The 24,804-nt window shown below is 36.7% G+C and overlaps 1 protein-coding gene across 2 annotated transcripts in view; it reads left to right on the top strand.

The window, feature by feature from the left end:
* Positions 1–24,804, top strand: part of LOC150080901 (serine/threonine-protein kinase H1 homolog) — a 95,737-nt gene that overhangs the window by 65,604 nt on the left and 5,329 nt on the right. Inside the window, exon 2 of one of the 2 annotated variants that reach the window (XM_090381227.1) lies at positions 20,995–21,303. In XM_090381227.1, coding sequence (XP_090237353.1) covers positions 20,995–21,303 — 309 coding nt within the window. Of the gene's footprint in view, positions 1–20,994; positions 21,384–24,804 lie in introns of those variants that run through there. The other variant, XM_090381226.1, reaches the window with a different exon arrangement.

Genomic DNA, 24,804 nt, shown 5'->3' with positions numbered 1-24,804 from the left:
TTCGGGGCGATGTATTTCTTGTACAGTACTTCTTTTTGAGGGTTGGCTGAGGCTATGCGTCGTTGCCGTCTCCACTTTGCTCTATTATTTGTAATTTGTCATTTTGATCTTGTTTATGATGTAGTCCTCTTGTTAGTTTTTCTTCGTTTGTTCTGTCATTTAGTGATTTGAATTGCTCATTTTGTTCCACTTGGTGTCTGACTTCGAATCATCAAGGTTGTTGCGGATTAACCAGTTTATGACCTTTCCTGACGGAGAGGTCATGAACTCGTTAATCCGCAACAACCTGGGACTGGGAATTGATAGCAGATTATGCCAATCGTGAGTTCGTGGCGCAATTTGTTGCCTGGCAACGTTCGATTCAAGTTTTTACCTTTCCCCCGTTACAATTTGGGGGGAGACGCCCGAATGTGAAAATAGCCTTAGAGAGACCAGACTAATTTCTGTTGGGATTTTCTATGACGCAGATTACGATGAACAGTTTTTACACTAGTGGTGCAGTTACGATGATTTGGAGCGAGAGAGATGGGTGAAATGGGAAGGGGGTGTGTGTGTTTTTTTTTTTTTTTTTGGCTGATGCTATATAATCTTTGCTTTCTTGCATCATGTGCCCATGCTAATGCTAAAGCATCCACAACAAACTATATACACAATGCCAAGAACCTTGGCATGGGCACCACCACCAATAAGCAGTATCAAGCAGATTCGATCCGTCCATGAGAGTCAATGGCAGATGGGGGGGGGACACTAAAATCATTTTTCCTTGCATTTAAGTTCACAATATCGTTTCAATTTTGGGGCAGAAGCACTGGCCAATGTTACTCTGATTGGCAAACTACCGACTTGGCCACTGCTTTATATCAGTGCCTCTCTATGGCTCTGCTGCCAGCCACATGGTGACCATTGTAGGTCTGGCAATAGAGGACACAGATAAAAAAAAAAACGCTGGTAGTTTACTAGATTCCCAACAGAATGCAAAAATATTCTCACCTAGGGATTTCTTATATTAGGTTCTTTCAGCTTGAACACCTTTTTAGAACTATATACACATTTTAAACTACTAAATTCCACTAAAAGTCAGGAGCGAATAAGCCGGACACTATGCGGCCATATTGGCTTCCCCAGTGTATTAGTGTAAAGTGTATTGATGTCTAACGGCACCAGGGGTTTCCCCCATCTCCGCGTTGCTTTCATTGTAGGTGTACCAGTTCACTGGAAAGGCCAGAGATTTAAAAGTATATGGATTTTGTGTAAGTGTAATGTTATGTATCGTTGTTCATCTGGCCATTTAGCCGCTGGACCCCTACTGTGGCCCAACGTTGCCCACACTTGGCCCCGTGGAGGCAGACCAGGTACACAGTAGTATGAAGCTTTACTCTGGCAGGCCCTGCCACCTAGTTTCCTGAGATTTCAGTGGCTAGGGCCTATGTGTATTAGTAGTGGCAAATGATGCAGGGGAGCAAGCTTACACCCATGAGCCAAAATATTATGACTACCTGCCTAAAAGTGTTAGGCCACCTTTCGCCGTGATAACGCTTGCACCCAGCGTGGCATGACTCCACGAGAACACAGAAGGTGTTCTCGGCTATGCTGGACCAGTTGGACAGGACGTCCCGAAGTTCGGAAACGGAGCAGAGAAAAATTCAATAAACATTGAGTCTAAAACAACAGAACTTATTAACTTATCTACATCTGCAAATGTATAAAGCCTTCCATCTGTTTTTGCGGGCAGCGGAATTTAAATTACATGAATAATACAATGGCCTTAATTCCCACAGCAGAACAAACTTGCCTTTGTGACGAGTTGCACTATTTTCAAGGGATAGCTTTATCTCTTGAAAGAGCTTTCAAGAGATAACGCTTTATTAAAGCGTTGAAAACTGATTTCATATAGCATGCGGCAGCTCATTCCGTAGTTGGGCTGAGAGGGTTTAACCTGACATCTTGTCAGGTTAAATCCTGATCTCTAAATTAAGAGGGTGGGCTATGAAAATGATTGTTCAGGTTGGAGATATACAACTGATTACACAATTTCGTTCAGATTTCATTACTTGTTCTTTGAGAACTAGTAATAAAACATGGCGGCAATCGAATCATAAAAACTTCAGCCCTGACTGATATTCATTTCAAGCCATTGATGCCACGAAAACTCCAATCCATCACGTGTCTTTGAGCATTTACCAATTTGTTTCTGCGTGTACGGCACTACTTCTAATGAATTAATCATCAAATTTTGGAACGACTGCCTGTTTGAGTGTCTTTACCCCCCCCCCCCTAGAGAAGAATCATCAATTAACTTAACCGCCCTCCTTTCAATTGAATCTAGAAGCTTTAGAGAGGTTTTGGTGGAACCATCCCAGATGTTATTATTATTATTATTATCTGTTTATTTCCATAAGGAACCACCCCGGGACGGCAAAGTGCCAGGAGGGTGCTAAGTACATATCAGAGTACGAGATACTACGTGCAACTGGTTACATATACTGTACACGTAGTCTCGTCCCAAAATATTTTGTACACATTTTATGTTTAATACATACAGTATTTACACATTTATGATTGTGTATATACATTATACAGCTCATATATTTACAATTCACTAATAATTCCACATATAACTTACCTATTTACATAACTGTTACAGAAGGTGTATTTTTCCGGTCAACAATTATTATTGTTCTTAGAGTAGAAAGTTTCTCTTTTACTCTCAATTCTTTGGTACTTTGCAGCCAATTCATATTTCGGTAAATCTGTACGAATTCTGGAAGATCTCTTTCCGGTATGTTGCATCCTCACAGTTTTTCAGCATCTATGTGTAGTGAGTTAAATATTTTCGCTGTATTTGATGGGAAGAATCTTTGCAGGCTACTAAGATGTGGGAACCATATTCCATGGTAGTAGTAGTAGTGGCATGTGATGCAAGAAAGCAAATGTATGAGCTTATGTAGCATCAGCCAAAAAAAAAAAAAAATCACACCATTCCCTCCAAATGCCTGTCCAGTTCCTCCTTAAATTTATTCAACCTATCAACTTCCACAACGACAGATGGAAGTTTGTTCCAGCAATTAACCACTCGCTGGCTAAAGGCAAATTTCCGCACATCTATTCTACATCTGTCTTTTCTTAATTTGAATTTATGCCCCCTTAGATTCGTAATCTGAACAAGTGGAAGGATCCCATCAGAATTCAGCGTGCTCAATCCATTCAAGGCCTTATATACCTCAAACAGATCACCGCGCAGGTGCCTAGTCTCCAACCACTGCAATTTGCAGAATTTAAGCCTCTCTTGGTAAGAGGATCCCTTCATTCCCCTCACCAATCTTGTTGCCCTTCTCTGTACCCGCTCAAGTAAATCTACATCCTTCCTAAAATGAGGTCTCCAGACATGTACGCAGTACTCAAGGCGTGGCCTGACCATTGCCTTATACAGAGGGATAATCACCTCCTTTTCCCTGCTAGCAAAATTCCTATATATCATTGACAAAACCCCATGACCTGCCCTGGCAGCCTGTCTGCATTGCTCAGAGAACTTCATATCTGACTGCACAATTACTCCCAGGTCTTTTTCATTTTCTACCACCTTAAGTGTAGTACCACACAGTTGGTACGTTTCTCTGGGGTTATTTCTTCCCATATGCAATACTTTACATTTGTTTTCAAGGTTAAACTTCAGTTGCCACTTCTTAGCCCATCTGCCCAAATTATCTAGATCCTGTTGCAGTAGCAGACTGCCATTACTGTCATTAACAACCCTGCCAACCTTTGTATCATCTGCAAACTTCGACATTAAGCCTGATATACCTTCATCAATATCATTGATAAATATACAAAACAACAGTGGACCTAACACCGAACCCTGTGGGACTCCACTAATAACATTAGTCCAAGAAGAGCAGCACCCATTGATTACCACCCTCTGTCTTCTCGCACTTAACCATCCTTTTATCCATTGTAGCAACTTACCCTTAATACCATTCTGCTCCAATTTGTACACTAGTCTTCCATGCGCAACAGTGTCAAAAGCTTTCCTGAAATCTAAATATATGATATCAAAATTGTTTTTTGCATCCAGTTCCTTTGTAACCACATCATAATATCCTATCAAATTTGTCAGACAAGACTTTCCCTTAACAAGCCCATGCTGTGTCTGAATTATTGCTGCAGTCTTGTCTAGATGATCCTGCAATACATCTTTAACCAGCGACTCCATTATTTTACCCGGAACAGAAGTTAAACTAACTGGTCTGTAATTACTTGTGTCACCCTTAGATACCCCTTTGTGATTTGGGGATACATTTGCACATCTCCAGTCCGTGGGAACCTCCCCTGAGTCCAAGGATGCTCTCATAATTATGGCTAAGGGTTTGCTTAGTTGCTTTGCCGCCTCCTCTAATATAACTGGATAGATCCCATCCACCCCAGGTGCTTTTCTTACGTTTAACTTCAACAATTTCTCTTCCACTTTGCTCTCAGTTATTACAAGATCATTAAGCACCCTGCTACAATTTGATAACCTTCTGCCATTTTCAAACCTTAATAATTCCTCACGTGTGAATGTAGATGCAAAATACTCATTCAGTTTGTTTGCTATCTGAGCAGGATCATCAACAGTCGAACCATCGATGTCAAGTGGACCAATCAGATTAATCCCCTTCCTTTTAGAGTTTATATAAGTAAAGAAAACCTTGCTGTTTTTCTTAGCATCTTTTGCAAGGATTTCTCGTAATCTGCCTTCGCCTGCCGAATCTCCTTTGTGACCTGATTACAGATTAGCTTATATCTGCCATAGGCTTCTGAGTCGCTTGATAATTTATATGCATCCCATGCATTTTTCTTCTCTGTTACGAGTCTCATTAGTTCATTTGACAACCATTTAGGCCTAAACCTTGAACAATATTTCTTAATAGGTATGAAACTTTTAGTAGCTTCCACGATTAATTCCTTGAATGCTTCCCACTTAGAATTTACTGTTGGTAACATCGTCAGTTGATCCCACTGTACAGAATTTAAAAACCGTCGGAGACCACTGTACTCGCCTTTACGGAAGCAAAAACCCTTTCCTTTACCCCTGATGGTAATTAAATCTTTAAGTAAATCCCACGTCAGTACACTGTGATCACTGCCACCTAGTGGTTCTTTTATCTGCAAATTCCTAATACACGAATGATCACTGCTGATAACCAGATAAAGAGTGTTACTTTCTCTGGTTGCCTCTCGAACATGCTGCTGCAGAAAACAATTATCCAATAAATCCACAAAAGTCTGACTAGTGTGTGAGTGCCCAACCCACAAGTTCCAGTCGGTTGGCTTTTCGATTTGTAGGGAGTGAGTAGCTGTTTAGAAGAAAAGTAAGTGCCTAGAGCGAAAAAGAGACCCGGGTGACAGTAAAATTTGGGATGTATTTATACGAAGAAAGATTAGAGGTCAGGGTTATTTTCAGGTCGCTCGTGGTGCAGAGAAATAAAATACGTATGCGCTTTAATCTTATTGACTGCTGCAGTGGTGGTACTAGGCAGTGGTTAAAAGGTGTCGGAGTCCTCCATTCCATGATAAAAATAATGTGGATTTTATTATTATTATTTTAACTCTACGTGATGATTAAGATTGAATGATTCCCCGGAATAGTGTTTCAGCCTCCCTTTAGCAAATACTGGGATCGCGACCGTTGGAATAAACTCCCACTAACTCTTGTGGAGGTTGGAAGTTTATCTAAATTTAGTCAGCGATTAGATAAATACTTTAAAGAAATAGGTAAATGAAGTACGAGAAGGTGCAATATTAATTTAATTATGTTTTTGAAATTAATTTGACTGCACAGAAATTATCCCGAATTATTTTTATTACATAACTTTGAATTGGAGCGAGAACTCGTGCCCATAAATAGGAGCGTGATAGAACTGTATTCCTTAAACATTTATTATAACAGTTAATGATTCTGTGTACGTGTATATAATACATACCGTTGGCCTTAGCTATGAATTTACATTTTTCGTAGACACTATTAATAAGAGTTCCCATATATTGCCCTTCCTTCGCCGCTCTACTGTGATGGAATGTGTCTAATTGCGTCAATGTATCAGTACCGTACGTAAATGTAAAAGGACTGTGTGACGACGACTTCTTTTTTTTTTTTTTTTTTTTTCCCTGTTGCTTTCTCCCCATCTTTTCTTACGATGCTTATCCACGTGTTGCACGATAAAATACTTGACTGACCAAGCATTCTTTGTTTCTTCCCTGCAGTGATGACGTTACGTGTGAAAAAGCTGGCGCCAATTGCTGGCTTGAGTGGTTTCGAAATTACAGCATTTTTCTCTTCAGTTTGCCCCGCAGAACGAGGGAGAAACTGTCGTCTGCTTTTTCCATTCTGTAGTCTGAAGGCACTTGGCGTCGAGTTTTTATTACAGTTAGACTGACAAGACTTACCAGTCCTACAAACTTTGTTCATTTTAAGCGATCAATATCACAAATCTGAAAGTGGATTAACGTAAAATTAAATTATTTCCATTAGTATTACTATAGCGAATAACTCGCTCCTTGTTTGTAGTTTTCCTTTTTAGCTTTTTAATCCTGCTGTTTTATTCGGGTCTGTTGGACCTAAAATAAATTTTAGTCCTTACATTTTTCTTATTACAACTGTCTTTTGCACTATATTTTATGACTTTATTTATATATCCGATTAATTATTATACGGGCAAATTTATTTACTTCCTTTTTGTTTTTATCTAAATTAAAAATTCTTACATTCTGGTCAGGGTCAGTATGACAGTCTGCAAACGTATCAAATACGTTCAGTTTAGTAACCAAGCTGTCTTTGTAGGGTTTTAGTCGCTGATGCGGCTAAAGCCATATTGGGCACTGTGTATGTCTGTAAAGTATGTGTTTTCTGTGGTCGATGTCCTGTTTGCTGGACGAAAAACTCGAGTTTCCGGGAGAAAAACCATGCTATCCTCTCCTGAGACTGACTAACTCAGCTACGTTGTGAAAAGTGCCCATAAATTCCTCACGTCATCGATGGAATTCGAACTCAGGTCTTTTCCACCCGGTTTGGGGAGGACGGAGATTCTGCGAACTGTGCTACTTACGAGGGCCAGTGACTATTGAATTGGTTTGTATTATTTACACCAGCTTGTAAATCGTATTTTATCTGATATTTTTAACTATTGGTGGGCATAATGGAGGTAGTAACCGATTATTTCGATTTTATTCTTATCATTTAAAGGATTCATGCACTTATGCCCTTCACTAATTTTAACCCATTTTGTTATTTGTCTAGTTAAGTGTTAAGCTTACCATACCCCAAGAGTAACTTACCAACTGTGTGGTACTACACAAAGGGCAGTGGAGAATGAAAAAGACCTGAAGAAGGTAATTGTGCAGTGCAGACATTAAATTCTATTAGAATTGCAGATATGCTGCCAGGACAGCTCATCGGGGGATATCAATGATATACAGAAACTTTTCTAGCAGGAATTAGAAGGTGATTATCCTTTTGTACAAGGCCATGGTTCGGCTGCGTCTTGAGTACTGTATATAGATCCGGGGGCCTCACTTTAGGAAGGATATAAATATGATGGAATAGGTGCAGAGAAGGGCAACCAGTTTGGTGAAGGGGATAAAAGGGTGCTCTTACCTAGAAAGGCTCCAGTTCTGCAAATTGCAGCGTCTTGGGACCAGGCACTTGCGTGGAGATCTGATTGAGGTGTTTAAAGCCTTGAATGGATTGAGTAAGCTGAATGTTAATGGTATTATTCTACTTGCTAAGACTACACACATGAATTCAAGTTGAGGAAGGATGGATATAGGAAGGACGGTTGCAGGATAGATGTGCGGAAGTTTACCTTCGGCTAGCTTGTGGTTCATTGTTGGAACAGACCCCCATCTGTTGTGGAGGAGAATGGGTTTAATAAATTCAAGGGAGAACTAGACAAATTCCTGCAGGGTACGGATGAGTGCAGTTTTTTTTTTTTTTTTTTTTTTGTCAGATACTGTATAAGCTTGCTTTCTTTCTTCATTTGCCATTACTGCTACTACTACATGCTACAGCGTGCCGTAAAGTTTGTGACAGAGAAAGGTGTTTGTTGCCTTGAGGCAAGCCAGGATTCTCTGGTAAACGAGCTTCCCTAAAATCTAAAGTGTTCATTGTTTTCTATGAGGTTTCCTGCACTTTCAAAACTACGTTAAATTAATTTTGTTTTTGGGCACTCTTTGGAATAGTTATTACTACGTAGAATCGAATGGGTAAATTTTAGCTAGTGAAGAGCGCTGTGTTTTTCTGTAACCTTCAAAAGAATATGAAAGTTTCGGAGGAGCATATTGTGCTCTATGAATTGAATTCAGTAGTATTCCCTTTATTGAATTCAGTTCATACATGCGGGTGTATTTATGGAAGTGTGGAAAAGGAAGTACCGTCGTTGGTTTCAGAAGTTCAGGTACGATTTATTCAATTTGACAGCAGTTTGAAAGCAACAGTTGAAACTTGTCCTATCTTATAGTTACATAACTTGTTCAGCAACTCGACTCAACTGTACTTATCCATTTATCACACAATTAACGCGACTCCAAAAAAGTGACAAAACTTGGAAAATGGATTCCACATTAATTGTCCCCAAAAAGTGACAAAACTTGGAAAATGGATTCCATGTTAATTGTCCCCAAAAATTCTGAGACACCATGATTAGAAATTTGCATTTCACTGAATTCTTATATTCGTCACAAGTTGTGGAACATGATTTTCCTCTGAAAAGGGTTAAGCTAAATGAACCTGTACATTGTTTTCTTGTACTCATTGAGTTGATTCTGAAAATTTAAAGTAAGATATATTTTTGTACACAGTGTTTAACAAGGTTAGATTTTGAAATCAGCACTTGGTAAGTATAATAGGCATTATAACTTCTAAAAGAAACTAACTTTCTGTATTCGATTGGTGGCCATCTTAATTAAAATTAAGTGCCAAGCTCATAACAGAATTTTTTATTTAAACTGTAAATTTTTTATTGATTTATTTTTCTATACCATAGAGGTTAACTAACACTAACTTCCTAAGGAATTTATGGCTTCCGAGTTACTTAATAATGGAATTATTCAGTGTAGAACCTTACGCAAACAATAAATAATCATGCTAGACTTTCAGTTCTCAAACACAACAATACTTTCGGTTATTATTAGTTAAAATGCAAAATGAATTTTGCGTTTTAACTAAGTGCACTTGATATTTTGTGATGATTACCACTGAATTAACAAAATAAAAAAATAAAAACTGTTCTTTTCTTTTCATTTATATAATGTGAACAGATTTTAATGTAACTTTATTATCCCACCTTTAAAAAAATTACAAATTTCATTCGTTACGTATTTTGTTGCACGTTTTTAAACTTAATTTTAAATTTAAATTATAAAATATTTAAGGGCAAAGGCTTCATGCTACGAGGTAGGGTGACTAACATGTAGGTTAGTGCAAAAGCATCATTTTAACGTAGCCATCTACCAAAGTAGTTAAATTGGCATCGTTTTGGTTATATCTCATATTGTGAATGCCTTCACAACGAGTTGCCATGGTATTGTACTACCATTGGTGGTATCTGCTGAGAATAAATAACAGTAGTCTTCTCCACTGGTGAATTGTTTATTCAAGGTAGTACAATACCATGGCAACTCGCTGTGAAGGCATTCACAATATGATATAACCAAAACGATGCCAATTTAATTAATTAATTTAAATTATTTATTAACAAACTAAATAAAATATTATTAAAGTACTCAGAAAATTAGAAAATAATTTTCTTTACTTAAGAAGGTGCATATAATTAAAAAAGACGCGAACACTAATGTTGTCCTGGTGTTGTCCCGGATTCAGGACTGGATTTTGGTGTTTCTAGGCACTTTTATTACGAAATGTGCTGAAAAAGGGGGAGGGGATAAATTTTTCTTCTATTTTAAGACTTTGACTGCGAGTGCGAATCACGTCAATTAACGTGACTCAAATTTCAACTATAATAAGTGATAAACCACCTCAATTGATGTAGTGACCATCACTTGGATTCTTCTAGTTTCGACAACAGTGGATTGCACACGTTTCTCAGCTCGTTTTTCGTTAAGTGAAAAGAGTGGAGCGTTATTGTTGTTGTTGGTTTTTTTTTTTTTTTTTTTTTTTTCCCCTTCCTTCGTAAGCTCTAAACATTTTGCAGGCCCTAGGCACTGTGCCTATGGTGCGTAATGAAAAATCCGGTCCTGTCCGGATTCCCTCTTTCAAACAGTCACATTGCCCCGGATTTTCTTCTTTGCGAACACATTTTGCCCTGGTTTTGCTCCAAAAGCATATGGTCACCCTATAAATGATAGGTTACTTTTTTTGTCGGTTCAGGAACTGTATTAGCAGTTTCTTTTGGGTCAGGAAAATGTTTATTCCCTCCTACTTGCTTCGTCTTCAGTGAATCCTCAGGAGTTATATCCTACCTATGATACTAACATTATGACAGAGTACTGCTTTCTATTTGTGTTCCATTTTTTATTTTGCTTGGCATCAAAGAGAACGGAAATTTCATTGGAAAAGGACGTCTCTTTTTTGTCTTAATAATATGTACCAATTGATCTTGGAATCTATCCATATTGGAACTAAACATTGCCCTTTCCTTCCGTGAAACTTTCCGTTTCGATACGATAAACACCACATTTTATTTTCAGTTCCCAACTCTTCCCCCCCCCCCCCGTACTGTAGCACTCCAAGCGGTTACATGAAACGGCAGAAATTGTAAGCGTGATTAAACATAAATGGAAAACTTATTACGAAGACATGAGAATAATGTGAATTTAATTAAACAGTGTCGTAAGAAAAAAATGTAAATCATTTTAGATAGCGATAGCCTTTAACAAATATATTTGATATGGATTTCTCTTACAGGGTAACAAATTTTTCAGTTTATCTGCAAGTCGGATAAGAAAGAGTTCAAAAAATCGACTTTCTTCGAAATATTTGTTTTAAGTTGCAAAATCCGGCTTCTTTTCTTTTGTGTCTAGACACGATATTTACATATGGAAAGTTGACAATATGAACCTTCAATAAAGTATATATGTAATCCCTACACGAAGGGAGTGGAACGTAAAGGTTTGTTAGAGCTGATGGAATGTGTTTTTAGTCTCTTTCTCACTCACTTCCTCTATTGTAAGTCTTGAGAAGCCTGCGACGCTATCGTTCAACCTAATCTTTATTTCCGAATGAGGCCTGTTATGGGTATGAGTGGACGTTTTACCAAACGTCTTGCAGTCATTGACCGCGAAGAACAGTCGATCTTTTGTGCCTTTTAAGTTTCGGAACGATCGAGTTCAGTTTAACAAAAGATCTTTTTAAAACTACATAGTTGAGCGATTGTATTACTTAAAAAAAAATTTTTAAGGCTTATACCATGCTTTTTTATGTAGACGTAATCCATAACGTTGATCTTTACAACACTACATTCCAAAATAGGTTAAGACCTCTTTGCTCAGGATCATTATATTTAAGACGTTGATATTAGTTTGTCAAACCCCTAAGCTTAAACAGTACAGACGTGACATATGAGTATTCTCTTTCTCCCCTATTTTTAAGTGATGCTATTACTACGTTGCATCAACTGAAGATCCAGTGTCAACCTTGACTTTAAAGATTCGGCCCCACCCATTTTTCTTCAACTGTTGTTCATTGTCACTGTTTTACTATCATTTGATAATTTCTGTTAGAGTAATTATTTTAAAAATTAAGACGAGTTAGTTCAACTCCATAAAAATTCAGTAATTCGAGAGTAAAAGATTTATGTAGAACTTAAAGCAGTTTTATTTTGATTATTTTTAGACATGAAAATAACAAAGCAAAATCATGAAATTTCCAGCAAAAGCTTATATAACCGTAAAAACAAAATCTAAACTTTTCATTATTAATTCATTGTAAAAAATAATAATAATAAATAAAATAATATTTTTTCCTCCCGAATTATTCCATTTTTGACTTACTAAGTGCCTGCCTGGCAACCCAAAGGTCGCGGGTTCGAATCCCGCATCGGGCTTGGATCAGAGTAGAAAATGCAAAAAAACCTTGGTAGGTGCAATATGGCCACAGAAGCCGATGCGCCAACAAATAACAAAAAAAAAAAAAAAAAAAAAAAACATGACTTACTAAACGGGAAAAAGGAAAATAAAATATAGATGGCGGTATAGTCGCAGCTTTAGCACGTCAAACCCACTACTGCCACTCATTTATATTTGAATAATGGCTTTAAAAGTTAGAATGAAATAAAAAAAATAAATAATAATAAATATAAACCGCCATCTATATTTTATTTTCCTTTTTCTGTCTATAAAAGCTGGTTAAGCTTACATAATGTAGTAGTAGCAGCAGTGGCATGTGATGCAAGAAAGCAAGTGTATGAGCTTATGCAGCATCAGCCAAAAAAAAAAAAAAATCACACATTCCCTCCAAATGCCTGTCCAGTTCCTCCTTAAATTTATTCAACCTATCAACTTCCACAACGACAGATGGAAGTTTGTTCCAGCAATTAACCACCCGCTGGCTAAAGGCAAATTTCCGCACATCTATTTTACATCTGTCTTTTCTTAATTTGAATTTATGCCCCCTTAGGTTCGTAATCTGAACAAGTGAAAGGATCCCATTATAATTCAGCGTGCTCAACCCATTCAAGGCCTTATGTACTTCAATCAGATCACCGCGCAGGTGCCTAGTCTCGAGCTGCTGCAAATTTACAGAACTTAAGCCTCTCCTGATAAGAGGATGCCTTCATTCCCCTCACCAATCTTGTTGCCCTTCTCTGTACACGCTGAAGCAAATCTACATCCTTCCTAAAATGAGGCCTCCAGACCTGTACGCAGTACTCAAGGCGTGGCCTGACCATTGCCTTATACAGAGGGATAATCACCTCCTTTTCCCTGCTAGCAAAATTCCTATATATCATTGACAGAACCCCATGACCTGCCCTGGCAGCCTGTCTGCTTTGCTCAGAAATGTCGGTGGCGTGGCTCTGCTCTGGAGTGCTGTCTGTTCTATAGTTTATTTCTCGCTGCATAAGGACCACCGCTGTGCAAATCCTGTGCATTTGTGGATCGATCGGAGGAGGAAGGGGTGGTTTGGTCCTTCGATCGGTTCGCCTTTGCGACGATTTGTCTAGCGATTGAAATGCAGCGATTCCATGACTTATTGACCTCGTGGTCCTCCGTCGATATGGGGCATAATGGTCAGTCTATTATTTTGTTAGTTCGTTTTAGTTCCGTTTTGGTGATATTTCACGTCTCTCGGAACTATCATTGTTACATTGGTACCTTACAGGGGGGGGGGGGTGCCGCTAAATTATTATATAATTGGCTTTATATTTTAAATTTAAAATGGATTTATTATTAATTGGATTTAATTGAACTTCTAAATTATTTGGAGACTTTCGGCTACAGTTTCAGTCTTGTTACCTTTACTTTCCCTCTCCCTGTTGATTTTAATTTTTTATGTTAATTTTTCGCTCTACAGTTTTGCCATGCTACTTGCATATGTATTAATTTTATTTTTATTTTTATATTGATTGTCTGTTATGTACTGGGCATCACGTGGAGGATGTGCATTTTTCTGCCTCTAATGATAGCTTTATATTTATTATTATTATTATTTATTTTTTTTTATTTCATTCTAACTTTTAAAGCCATTATTCAAATATATATATATACAGCTGTATAATTTGACCTCATTAAAAGTTGTGATTTCGCCCTTCTTTTTACAGCTGTTAATGTAATCGAAAACACCCTTCCTCAATAAAGTATAGGGACTCCTGCAGTGAATTTATGGGGAGACCCCCTAGTCATATCGCGTATGGGTTTATGGGTCCTGGTAACAGAGCCATGCCCGGGTTCCTCTCAAGCACTGTCTGTTGTTAGATTCCGTTTTCATGAGGATATTTTTCCTTCCTCCAACCTACTATAATTGAGTCTGCGTAAGAGTATTCTTGAAGTCGCGCGCGCGCACACACACATGTGAAATCATACAGAAGTTATTTGGTCCTCCATGACGGAGGACTAGCAAACTTCTGTTTTGAAAAGTTCAAGTTCGAATCCCGTCTGCGAATGAGGAATTCTTACAGGCTTCTGTCGGAGCTATCGATTTCAGGCGGTGACAATATTGTTTTTTTTTCTCCTTGAGTCATGTTGAGTTTTTCAGGTTGCACAGGATGCAACTTGAAGCCTGAACACATTTTATTTATACAGACATAATACATCAAAGAGTTGGACAGACTTCATAACACAATTTGATGACACTGCAGGGTCAAATTCACTAAGATCGGCTTCCTAGTCCCTATGGACAAGGTCAATTGACATTGATATCCATATCTACGCAACAATTCAGCAGCCTTGAACTCAATCCCACCTTTTGCAGGTGCAGATGGAATACCTCAGTCCATGTTGCGATGCCTTGGACTGAGGTATTCCATCTGCCATACATCATCCAGCCATTGCTAAATATTAATGCTGCGCTCTCAAAACGCACTTTTCCCTCCTGAATGGAACATCGATCTGGTGAGGCCAATTCCGAAAGTTCATATAACAGTACTCGAAAAGCATTTTAGACTATTGCCAACTCGTCATGCCTTCTGAAATTACTCGCGAGAATTCTTCTGTCTGTTTTCACCAAAGATTCTTGCAGATGATCCCCCCCCCCAAATTCATTACCTATTACCAAATGGATCAACATCTCCTGGCCGCAAGCCATAGAATTTTGTCTGCATTTGAGTGGAAAGAACTTGCCGTCACTAACATTGACATGGAAGCAGATTTTGATGCCATACGCATACCTTCTCTCCATCGACTGCTCAAGAACCACTTCTGCATTGGCGAAGACGTCTTGTACTTCTTATCGCTCCTCTTTGCAGTACATGCTCATGATGAAATATTTATCAAACGGATATCAACAGGCATTGGACAAGGAGGCATCCTCTCTACTGCTATAATTTCTCCATTTGTAGTCCCAAAGATCAGATGTGCTGACATTTGCTGATCATTTCAAAATTCTTAAACCAGTCAAAACACCAATGCAGATCTTGTTGAGAACACAGACAATATCAAACAGCATACTTCTAATTTGTCACTTACATCGTACAGTTGACTTCAACGTCAAACCGGAAAAATCAGAATGCATGATTTACTCCTTGAAGAACAACCCAGCTGCCATCTCACCCATGCTTGGAGAAGCCTCTGTTCCAGCTGTATTCGCTCACTATGATTTAGGGGTAGGCTTTGATACCAAACTAAGATTCATCCATCACATTGACAAACTCCTCACTCACGCTGCAAACCTCAAGTGGAAAGCAAAACAACACCTGCATTTATATTTCAGATAAAGCCATTACAATGAAATATGAGGTCTATTGTGTACCTCCCACTGCTTTAGCCGCACCGACCATTATCAGTGATTTTTGCGGAAGAATTCTAGCTCCTCAAGTGAGCAATCTACATAGGATCCCACCCCAGCTCTGTATTACAACGATGGCCCTGGCTCTAGGTAGTCGTAGGCTACCCTCAATTATAGATGAAAGACTCTTTATTACAGTAAGGTTGATTTTACATTCTTTATTACACTGGGCTCATCATATCTCCCTCTTTTTGGCATGTCTCTGTGGCTGTAGGGTTCCGCCTGCTCAACTTAAGAGTGATCCTCGCAATTTGCTCTCTACAGTTCGCGTATATCTTTCGGATCGCTCCGTCCCTCATCACATGCTTAAACAAGTACAGAAAATTGATGCTGTCCTCAACAAATTTGCTACCAACTGCACTATTGGGAAACACATCGTCTGGCTTGCAGGCTGTCCATGTGTCTCTCAATCACGCATCGAAAAACAGCTTCATTTTGGCTGCATCCACCACATTATTACGGTCGTTTCTAATCAGGACATGGTGACTCTCTGTGTGAAATTTAATGGCGACATTCCAACTTGCCCTGCCCGCCGTCGGTCATCTTGATATTAAGTCCAGGCTGTAGATTTCTCACGATGAGGATTCATTATAATTTGTCTTCCACTGTTCAAACTATTGTGGTCAGGCATTACTGACATCAAAAGTTACTAGTACTGTACTATGGAAATTGTTTATAAATGCTTACGCAGACCGTGAATTATCAACTGTGACTGACGACACGTCCCTTTCGACCTCGCAACTGTGTGGATAAATTTTTAAGTACCCTTTGTCTATTTCTCTTCTATATATATATATATATATCAAAATAATTAATCCAACTCATTTCTCAGAAGTGGTTTATTTAAACATTGTCTGTGTTTAAATGTTTTTAACATGTTCTGTTTATAACTTTGTTCCCCCAGAAAAATCCGTGTAATATCCTTATTTGTAAACCCCTGGTCGTGGAGGGCTTTGCATATCTGTTCCACGTGAGCAGTTTGCAATAAATACACAAACTCTCTCTCTCTCTCTCTCTCTCTGTCACACACAACAAAACCTGGCTCACTCACCTGAGTTGATACGCAAAAAAAAAAAAAAAAAAAAAACCTGAATCAGGAAAGGCAGTGCCTACCGCTCTGATAATAGAGTAATTCCGGAATTCACAAACTTTGCAATACTGCTGCCCCCTCTCCGAAAATGATAAATGAATTAATAGTAGAGCAAGAAATAAATATATTTATTTTTAATAAATGTTAATATACGAGGCGTGATCAAAAAGTTCGGGACTGATGAAGCTTAATGTGCTGATGGATCTGCTTCTAGGTAAGCTTGACACTGTGTACCCAACCCTTCTGAAACTTCTAGAAGCTTTTCTGATGGCTTATTTTGGAATTGCTAATATGTAGTTGTGTCGTATTCTGAATTATTTTCTCGGTAGTTACAGATCTCTGACCTTTGAAGGATGTTTTAAAGTTAGGAAACAAACAACAACAACAAAAAAAAAAGTACTCTGGAAGTTTATTATTACGTATGTGAAACGCCAAAGATGCAGATGCCAAGACTCCGAAACCTACTTTTCATCTGTTTTGTCGCACTACTGCGTTAGAACTGATATTTTGACCATTCTGGCCAAATTCATTATTATTGATGAATATTTTATCTTCATTCCTGCCCCTTTTTTGTCTTGCTTTTTTTGGCCTTTGAAAAGACTGAGTTTTCCACGGGCACAGATTATTATTAGTCATATGGTGCAAGGAAGCCTGAGGCTAATGCTGCACCAGCCAAAAATAAATAAATAAATAAATAAAAATTCTGAATTACCTTGAGAGAGAGAGAGAAAGAAAGGAATCACCAAGAAAGAGAAAAATAATGATATCCAGCTGAGGACTTAGGTGTGCCAAGCGATTTTGCTGAAATGCTTCGAATTCCCAAATCTTGTATTTGACATGTCCCATAAAAATAGCAGTTTCACTATCAATCAGCCTTGCTGTTGGTTAAACGTCGATCGCTTCTGATCAGATCACAAACACGAGCAAAGTAATCTTCGAGGAACAGCAGCCCCTTTATAAGTCTGAACTTCACATAGCATCTTTTCCGAAAGCTGTTTTAACATTTCGCGGGTTTCTGTTGCACTTTTTCCTAATTTGAAAGTAGAGGAAAATTCGAGTTTACAAATTTCGCTTCTCAATAAATCGCTCATTTTTAAAATGCGACGAAACAAAGGCATTCAATGCGTGCTTATTCAGATTGACCAGATAAACAAGTGATTCATGCGTTACTATGACTAGATAGTCATAGCTACAACCGCATTTTCAAAAAAAGTCTCGAAGTTTTTTGATCACATACCTCATATACATATCAAATGAAACTGATTGAACCTATGCATGCGAAATAAACACGCAAAAACAAAAAAGTGACATATAAAGCAATTTAAAAAAAAAAAAAATTTATTTCTTATCACCCATAAGAAAATATTTTCGTCGTGGTATCACACTTATATTACATTAAGAAAAATAATTTTATTGATTTTAGTAATCCTTCACATGACTCTGGCCAATGGCAAAAGATCGTTTTCCAAATTGAAGTTTAAATTGTTTTAAGATCACTCATGTCATGGACCGTTTAGTAGTAGAACCAGCAGTACTATCAGTCAAACATGAGATGCATCATCGTTAGATAAAGATAAGATAACTAATGATTTTGAAATATAAGTTAGGCGAGTCGAGTAAAATGGTAATGAACAAATGCCAGTGTTTTTAGAATTGTGTGGTCTATGTCTTGGAGGCTTTGTAAACAATTGGATTGTTTTGTGATATGCAATGTGTTAAATGTAAAATAAGGTACATCAGGCTCGGGCCGTCCCGAGGGTGAAAGGGTGTACTGCATCCGGGCGCCAACGTTCAAGGGGCTCCGGAAAACCTGTAACAGCTCCAAATTTCAATTAACACCCGGGCGCCACATACCCTAGGAACGCCCCTGAGGTACATATTTGCGAAAAATATATAAATCTTTGTTGTCGTGGATGACATTTGATGGTTGTTGTCCCAGGAAGGTATTAATTAAGGGGCACTGGCCTTTGGCGCAAATGCGAACCTGGGACCATGGAGCACTGCAGCCTAATAGGCTTCTTTTCTACTGAAAAGAAGAGTATTATAGTAAGGAGGAGGACCCTTTCAAAACGTAGCTGAGTTAAAAATAAATACAGTATTTACGCTTCATCGTCTTGATAGCTTTAAAGTACATAAATTGTTTACATAAATTGTTTAGGGTTGTTTTTTTTTTTTTAACAGTAGCGTCTAATCAACATTCGTGCCGTGCGCACAATAAATTTCCTGTGCCTTTTTATCTGGTGCGGTATCGTAAAAGTAATTGAGTAATGATATTTTCTTTTAATCTTCATGAGAACTAAATACTACCTGATAATATTAGAAAGAAAGCCCCATTCTCGGCCGAAAGGAAGGGATGAAATATATAAATTTATTTACTGACCGATTTTCATCTGTAAGCAGTATGAAATAACATCGTTTTTATTTATTCACTTTATTTTGTTTTATTGCTAATTGCTATTATTTTTTCATGATCGCTTTACTGCCAGTTTTACTATCTCTATTTCATAATGATAATAAAACTCAGGAGCTAAATTCTCATTCAGTGAGTGTGATGTAATAAAATATTAGTTTATTCACCGCTGACAAAGTCCAAGGCAGTGAAGAACTTGATACTCCAGAAGTCATTAGGTCAACTTCTTGTTGGCTCCACCCTCTGCGACTGACAGTAGAAAGTGGGTGTGTGTGACCTGGGCCTTCCTAAATAAGCAGCCTACATGATATCTGATCATGTAGGGTGTGAGTGGGGAAGTAAAAAATACAACTTGAGTGCGGTATACGTATTGACAGATATTCTTTGTTATAGTTGTGTGAGCTTTTTCAGTAACAGTAATTTTTGCTGTGTTCATAATTAATTTTGAATTAACTTTTTGAACATACTGAATTTATTAAAAACAGTACTTATGTGCACAGTATGTAACGAGTTTACAGTAAAATCTTAATTCTGATGTGGTATAGTTTCACTATACCACATGAAGTTTAATGAGGAGCAACTATCTCACCTTTATCAGTTGTTAAGGCCACAGAACAGTTACTATTATGCGGCTAAGACCTTGTTTGAATACATTTAGTTGTTAGTGTCTGGATACTTCATACTATAATTGTTCAGTTTTGCCATGGCATCATAAAGGAAGAAACAAGCATGGTTATAATTCATTTAATTTTTTATGTATTTTGACTAAATGTTAAATTTATGCCAGTAAATATAAAAATAACATTAATTTTTTTTAATACAGTATATGAACCATATTATTATAAAATAAAAATCTTTTATTTTGTGCATTAAGATGTGTATATCTATCCCCAAAAAAAAAAAAAAAAAAATTGAAAAAGTTATATTTGGATATGCCAGGCCATGTAGATTCATTATATGTTAAAAAGAATATGCTCTCTGTGATTGCTACAGTAGAGATATGCAATTTGAACAGTACAATGAACTGTGACAAATATTATTGCAAAATATACATAGTTATTTTGCAGTTTTTGATTTTTGATGCTTACTTGAAATTAATTGATTGATTTCATTACTTAAGTAATTTTTGTCTAATGGTGATTAACTTAATGTAACAATATATACAAAACTGTATAATGAAGGACATCTTTCAGACAGTAAGAAAAGAAATATGATAGCATAAGAATCATGGGAGAATTTTTTTTATTTATTTATGTAATAGGAACTAAGGCTTTTACATGAAATGATTTGATATGAGGTGTGTACTTCTGTACACTCAAGTACCCACATTTGACCATGTCATATACTATTTGTTATGTTTTTTTATGCTGAACAAAGGGCACAATCACTTTTTTCCCCACAGTTATTCAGCCCTGGGAGAAAAGAGAGAAAACACATGTAATTTTTATTGAAGTAAATGCTAGGACAGAGATTCCCAGAGTGTGCCTTGACTGCATGCGGTTTTATTTCAATCTTTTTGAGTACTGTATGTGCATGTTGATCAGTAAAAGTATGTATTCCTATAGTTAAATTTAATATCAAATCTGTTTATTTTCTACTTGTTTTGGAAGGGGTAAAGGGCAAGAGATTTATGAAATGTTTTAAAGGGGGGGGGGGGGGGTCAGGGTATAAAAGTCGAGGAATCTCTGGACAAGGAAGAGTGTTTTAAATTCATATATAATAACAATAGCTAAACATTTTTAATTAGGGATCACAATATAGGGTTTCCCAACTAAAATTTTCCTTTTATAAGTGCTTGTAATTGCAAAAACTAATTACAAATACTTCAAAAATAACAAACTTGAATAATTTGAGTCAAGTTTGCTAAAATAATAGTTACTTTAGGACTTAATATATTTATTTTTTATCAAAAAAAAAAAAAAATCAAAAATTGCAATACAATACAGTGTTTGCGATGCCAACTTGAAATTAATGGATTGAGTAATTTGAATTCGTTATTTCAATCATTTTTTATTTAAATTACTAGAAACTGTTTTATTTAATGAATTCATATAATTATTACAGTTATGGCAAGAAATTTCGAAGAATGCAAGAAGTTTTGTTTGTGCACTTCTGCAACGAGAACCTCAGCAGAGGCCAACAGCTTCACAAGCATTACAGCATTTATGGCTGCAAGAAGTACCCTCACCTAAGAAGCCCATATCTGTTAGAACTGCCACTCCAAGTATCAAATGTACAGCTAGTCAATGGTCTGCACGATCGTCAGAATCAGCTTGGTCAGGAAAGTCTCTTCATTCACTTCGGTCTGGTCATCGGAGGGTTCATGCATATCAGTTGGAAGCACTGCATGCAGATCCCGAAGTAGCTGGCATGGTAAGTTACTTTTACAATTGAATTTGATACGATTTCATTTTGATGGCATTGTTTTCTCACTGAAGAAATATTTTTGCAGTATTCTAGCTATTTCCATATCACACCCTGTAAATAATAATAAAAAAATCATCTAGACTATCTATTTCTACTATCAAGATATAAATGGTGCATTACCATTTATTTTCAGAAATGAATGGTAATATAAAGTGTGACAAAAAAGAAACAAAACCAAATGTATAGCTTATGCAACTCCCCTCATCAATCAAATGGATTCAACAGCTGTTAGCATTGCCTTTCCTAGTTATAATTGTTCACATTTGAATTAGTTTTATATGTGTAATTGAAAAATAGACATTAACATTAGATTTTTAGCCAAATATGGAATTTTCCATAATTGGTTATGAAACAACAAAAAGTTATATGATGAAACATTATCTTGTGCCAAAGAGTGGCACAAAAATTTTTTGAATAGTTGCGGTCTGCATAATGATATAAAGTTCATTTGATCTTAACTACAAAAATCAGTGGCATGATTATCATGCCATAAAGAATCGGTTTGCAAGATTCTGAAGATTCAAAAATCCTCACTGACATTCTGAACCACATAGCGACCCCTTTACGATGCATGAAAAAAAAAAAAAAAAAAAAAATATATATATATATATATATACACATACAGTCTAAGTTCTATATAATGACCCCCGGGGGGGGGGGGGAGATGAGAAAAACAGTTGTTGTATCAATTATTCATAAAATCAGCAACAAAACAAGTAAAAGCTTGAACATTTAATGTAATTCTATTAATACAATATAGCAGCATTTTTTAAACTGTGTTCTGCAGAAAATAATAATAATAAATTTTGCATAGTTGTATCATTATAATATTTAACAATTTTTTTTGTTAGTTAATATAATGGCATAGACTAATAATCAAATAGACCGCAGGACACTTTATTTTGGTGGGCTTTTGTAGGTAATGACACCTACAAAAAAGTAGCAATATAGTGATCTAATATGCCATTCGTATGCGATTTAGCCTGGAGTACACGGGTTGAAAGAAAGGAGGAAGCAAACTGATATCATAATTAAACTCCCTTCCTTGTATAAATTTTTTTTGATAATTATTAGATTTCGAAATATTATTACTAAAATATGTGACCATAGATTTGTGGTTGAAAAAAGGAACTTTAAAACGAGAAGCAAAGTACTTCTAGTAGTGCAACTTGCTCTATGAAAACTAACACAATATTGTCACACTTCAAAGTGAGGATGAACAGTCGCAGCCTTTTGTTCCTCAGAAATCTGAAGAAAACAGGAAAGTAAATGACTTATTTGAATTTTGGCTTTACATGTGTTGGAAATAAAGATACTCCTGATGCACAGTGCGCCATATGTAATAAAATATTAGCAACAGTTCTTTGGCTCTCGCTAAACTTGTGTTTTATAAGTGTTCCGGGACTAAAAAAGTTTGGGAAACGCTGCAATACAGTATAATCTTGTTTATAATATGTACTACAATATTAAACAAGAAAATTATGATTGTGAATTTAGAGTGCAGAAGGTTACAATTAAATTATAAATTTCATTACATAGGCTACATATCTATCAAGAGAATTGTTTCATACTTCAAAATAATCTGTCAAAACACATTTCAATGCTAGAGAATTATGAAGGTGTGCGATATGAGTTATTTCCTTTTTTCAGTTAGACTGCGCTTGAAAAAAAATCAACATCCAAGTTCTGATCCTTGATGAGAATCTTTTACTGAAACTTCTTGTTCAACCACAGGTTCCCCATCTTCATCACTACAAATTTCAGAAGATTCGATTACATCTGCAACGAGTTCCTCTTCATTCGAGCATATTCTGAAACATTCAATGTCCACATCCACTTTTGCATAATCTCTGAAACATATTTCGCCATAACACAAAAACCCACAGAATTCCAGCTATCCGTATTGTTGCAATAAGATCAAGTTAACTACCCATTTATAATTAGATTTCACTAACAGAAAAGCTCAATAAAGTGAGAACTGCAAATTGTTTTTATTGTTTTATGGTGGTGACCTCCAGAAATGTGCTCCTCCGCTCACACTATCCTGCCTCACGAAATTTTTGTTCGAACAGAAAAATGCGAGCTCCTGAAAACGTAGGTCGGTCTACACTATCACAATTTTATCTTGTGAATACAGTGAATGACAACAGTGTGTCTCCAACCAATAACACTACAGTAAATAGGAAATATAGCTCTCACACATTTGATGGTTGACATTTTTTTTAAAGCTTTGTAAACTTGTATGTATTGCTGTGCAGCTTGCTACATTCAGCTTGGTGCTGGGTTTTGCATTCACCTGGTGTTACTCACGGACAAAATCGCACATGAGCCAACGTAAAAAATTGCTTTATACTCGCATTGTTCCCTAGTATATCAGTCATGTTGGAGCAAATTTGCATTGCTAAAATGCACTTTATATCAGAACTCAACATATATCAGTAGGTGGTACGCAGACAGATATTTGTGGATATTACCAAATAACTTGTCACATTCACAAGGACAAATTCTGGAGATCACTTGAAACAAAAGTTTGTTGAACAGAACTCAGTCACTTCATTTCAGTTAGGAATTAATTCTCAAGTGTCCAGCCCTATCAGAGAAGGAGGCTAAATATCTTTTGCCCTTTCCAGCTATGTACATATCAGTTGGGATTCTTGGTGCTTGGTTTGTGGGTAACATCAAAACTAAAAAACTGAGCCATCTTATTGACAGAATCTCATCTTTGTCTTAACCTAAGTGATATTAAGCTGAATATCCTTTTATTAAGATGTGTTTCATCTTAATAAAGAAAATACTGGTCATAAACAATTCCATTCTTCTTACTGAGAAACTTATTTTCAGATGTGCATGTTTGTAAATAAATTACATCTATTTCATTATTTATTTAATTTTTTTATTTAATAACATTGTTTTTTTTTATGTAATTGAATTAAAGTGAGTTGCTTTTCGAAAAATGTATTAAGTAAATAATAGTATATAGGTGTTATGTAGAAATGTTAAGAATTGTGAGCTGGTACATGAATGACTGAAGTTTTGGATTGGTTTACAGAGATGTTGTTGCTTGTGAAGTCTTCTTTGGAAAAAACTGGAAACCAATTCGTTTTCACACTGTCTATACCACGAAAGACTGGTCCTGGAACCAGCTGATTCTAGATTTCACTCTTGATCCTAAAAGCTCTACAGACCTTTTAGGCAGATTTAAATCTCTAATGGGATCATAGAGTTCACATTGTATAAACAACTGTGGTCCAGCATTGTGAATTTCTTTGTCACAATAGTTTGTCATCCTCTAGAAGTCTACCTTCAAGAATTCATTTTAAAATTAAATTACCATATATGTAATTAAGGAGAAAATATGCCTTTTGCCAGTTATAGTCATTGTCATGTACTGTGAATGAGAGGAGATACTGAGATCATCAGCATATACATAAGTGTCTGTATCTAGTA

Source organism: Mastigoproctus giganteus, chromosome 9 (genome assembly GCF_048544385.1).
Source record: "Mastigoproctus giganteus isolate SK-2022 chromosome 9, ASM4854438v1, whole genome shotgun sequence".
NCBI lineage: Eukaryota > Metazoa > Arthropoda > Arachnida > Uropygi > Thelyphonidae > Mastigoproctus > Mastigoproctus giganteus.
This window is presented reverse-complemented; position numbering and strand designations above follow the sequence as displayed.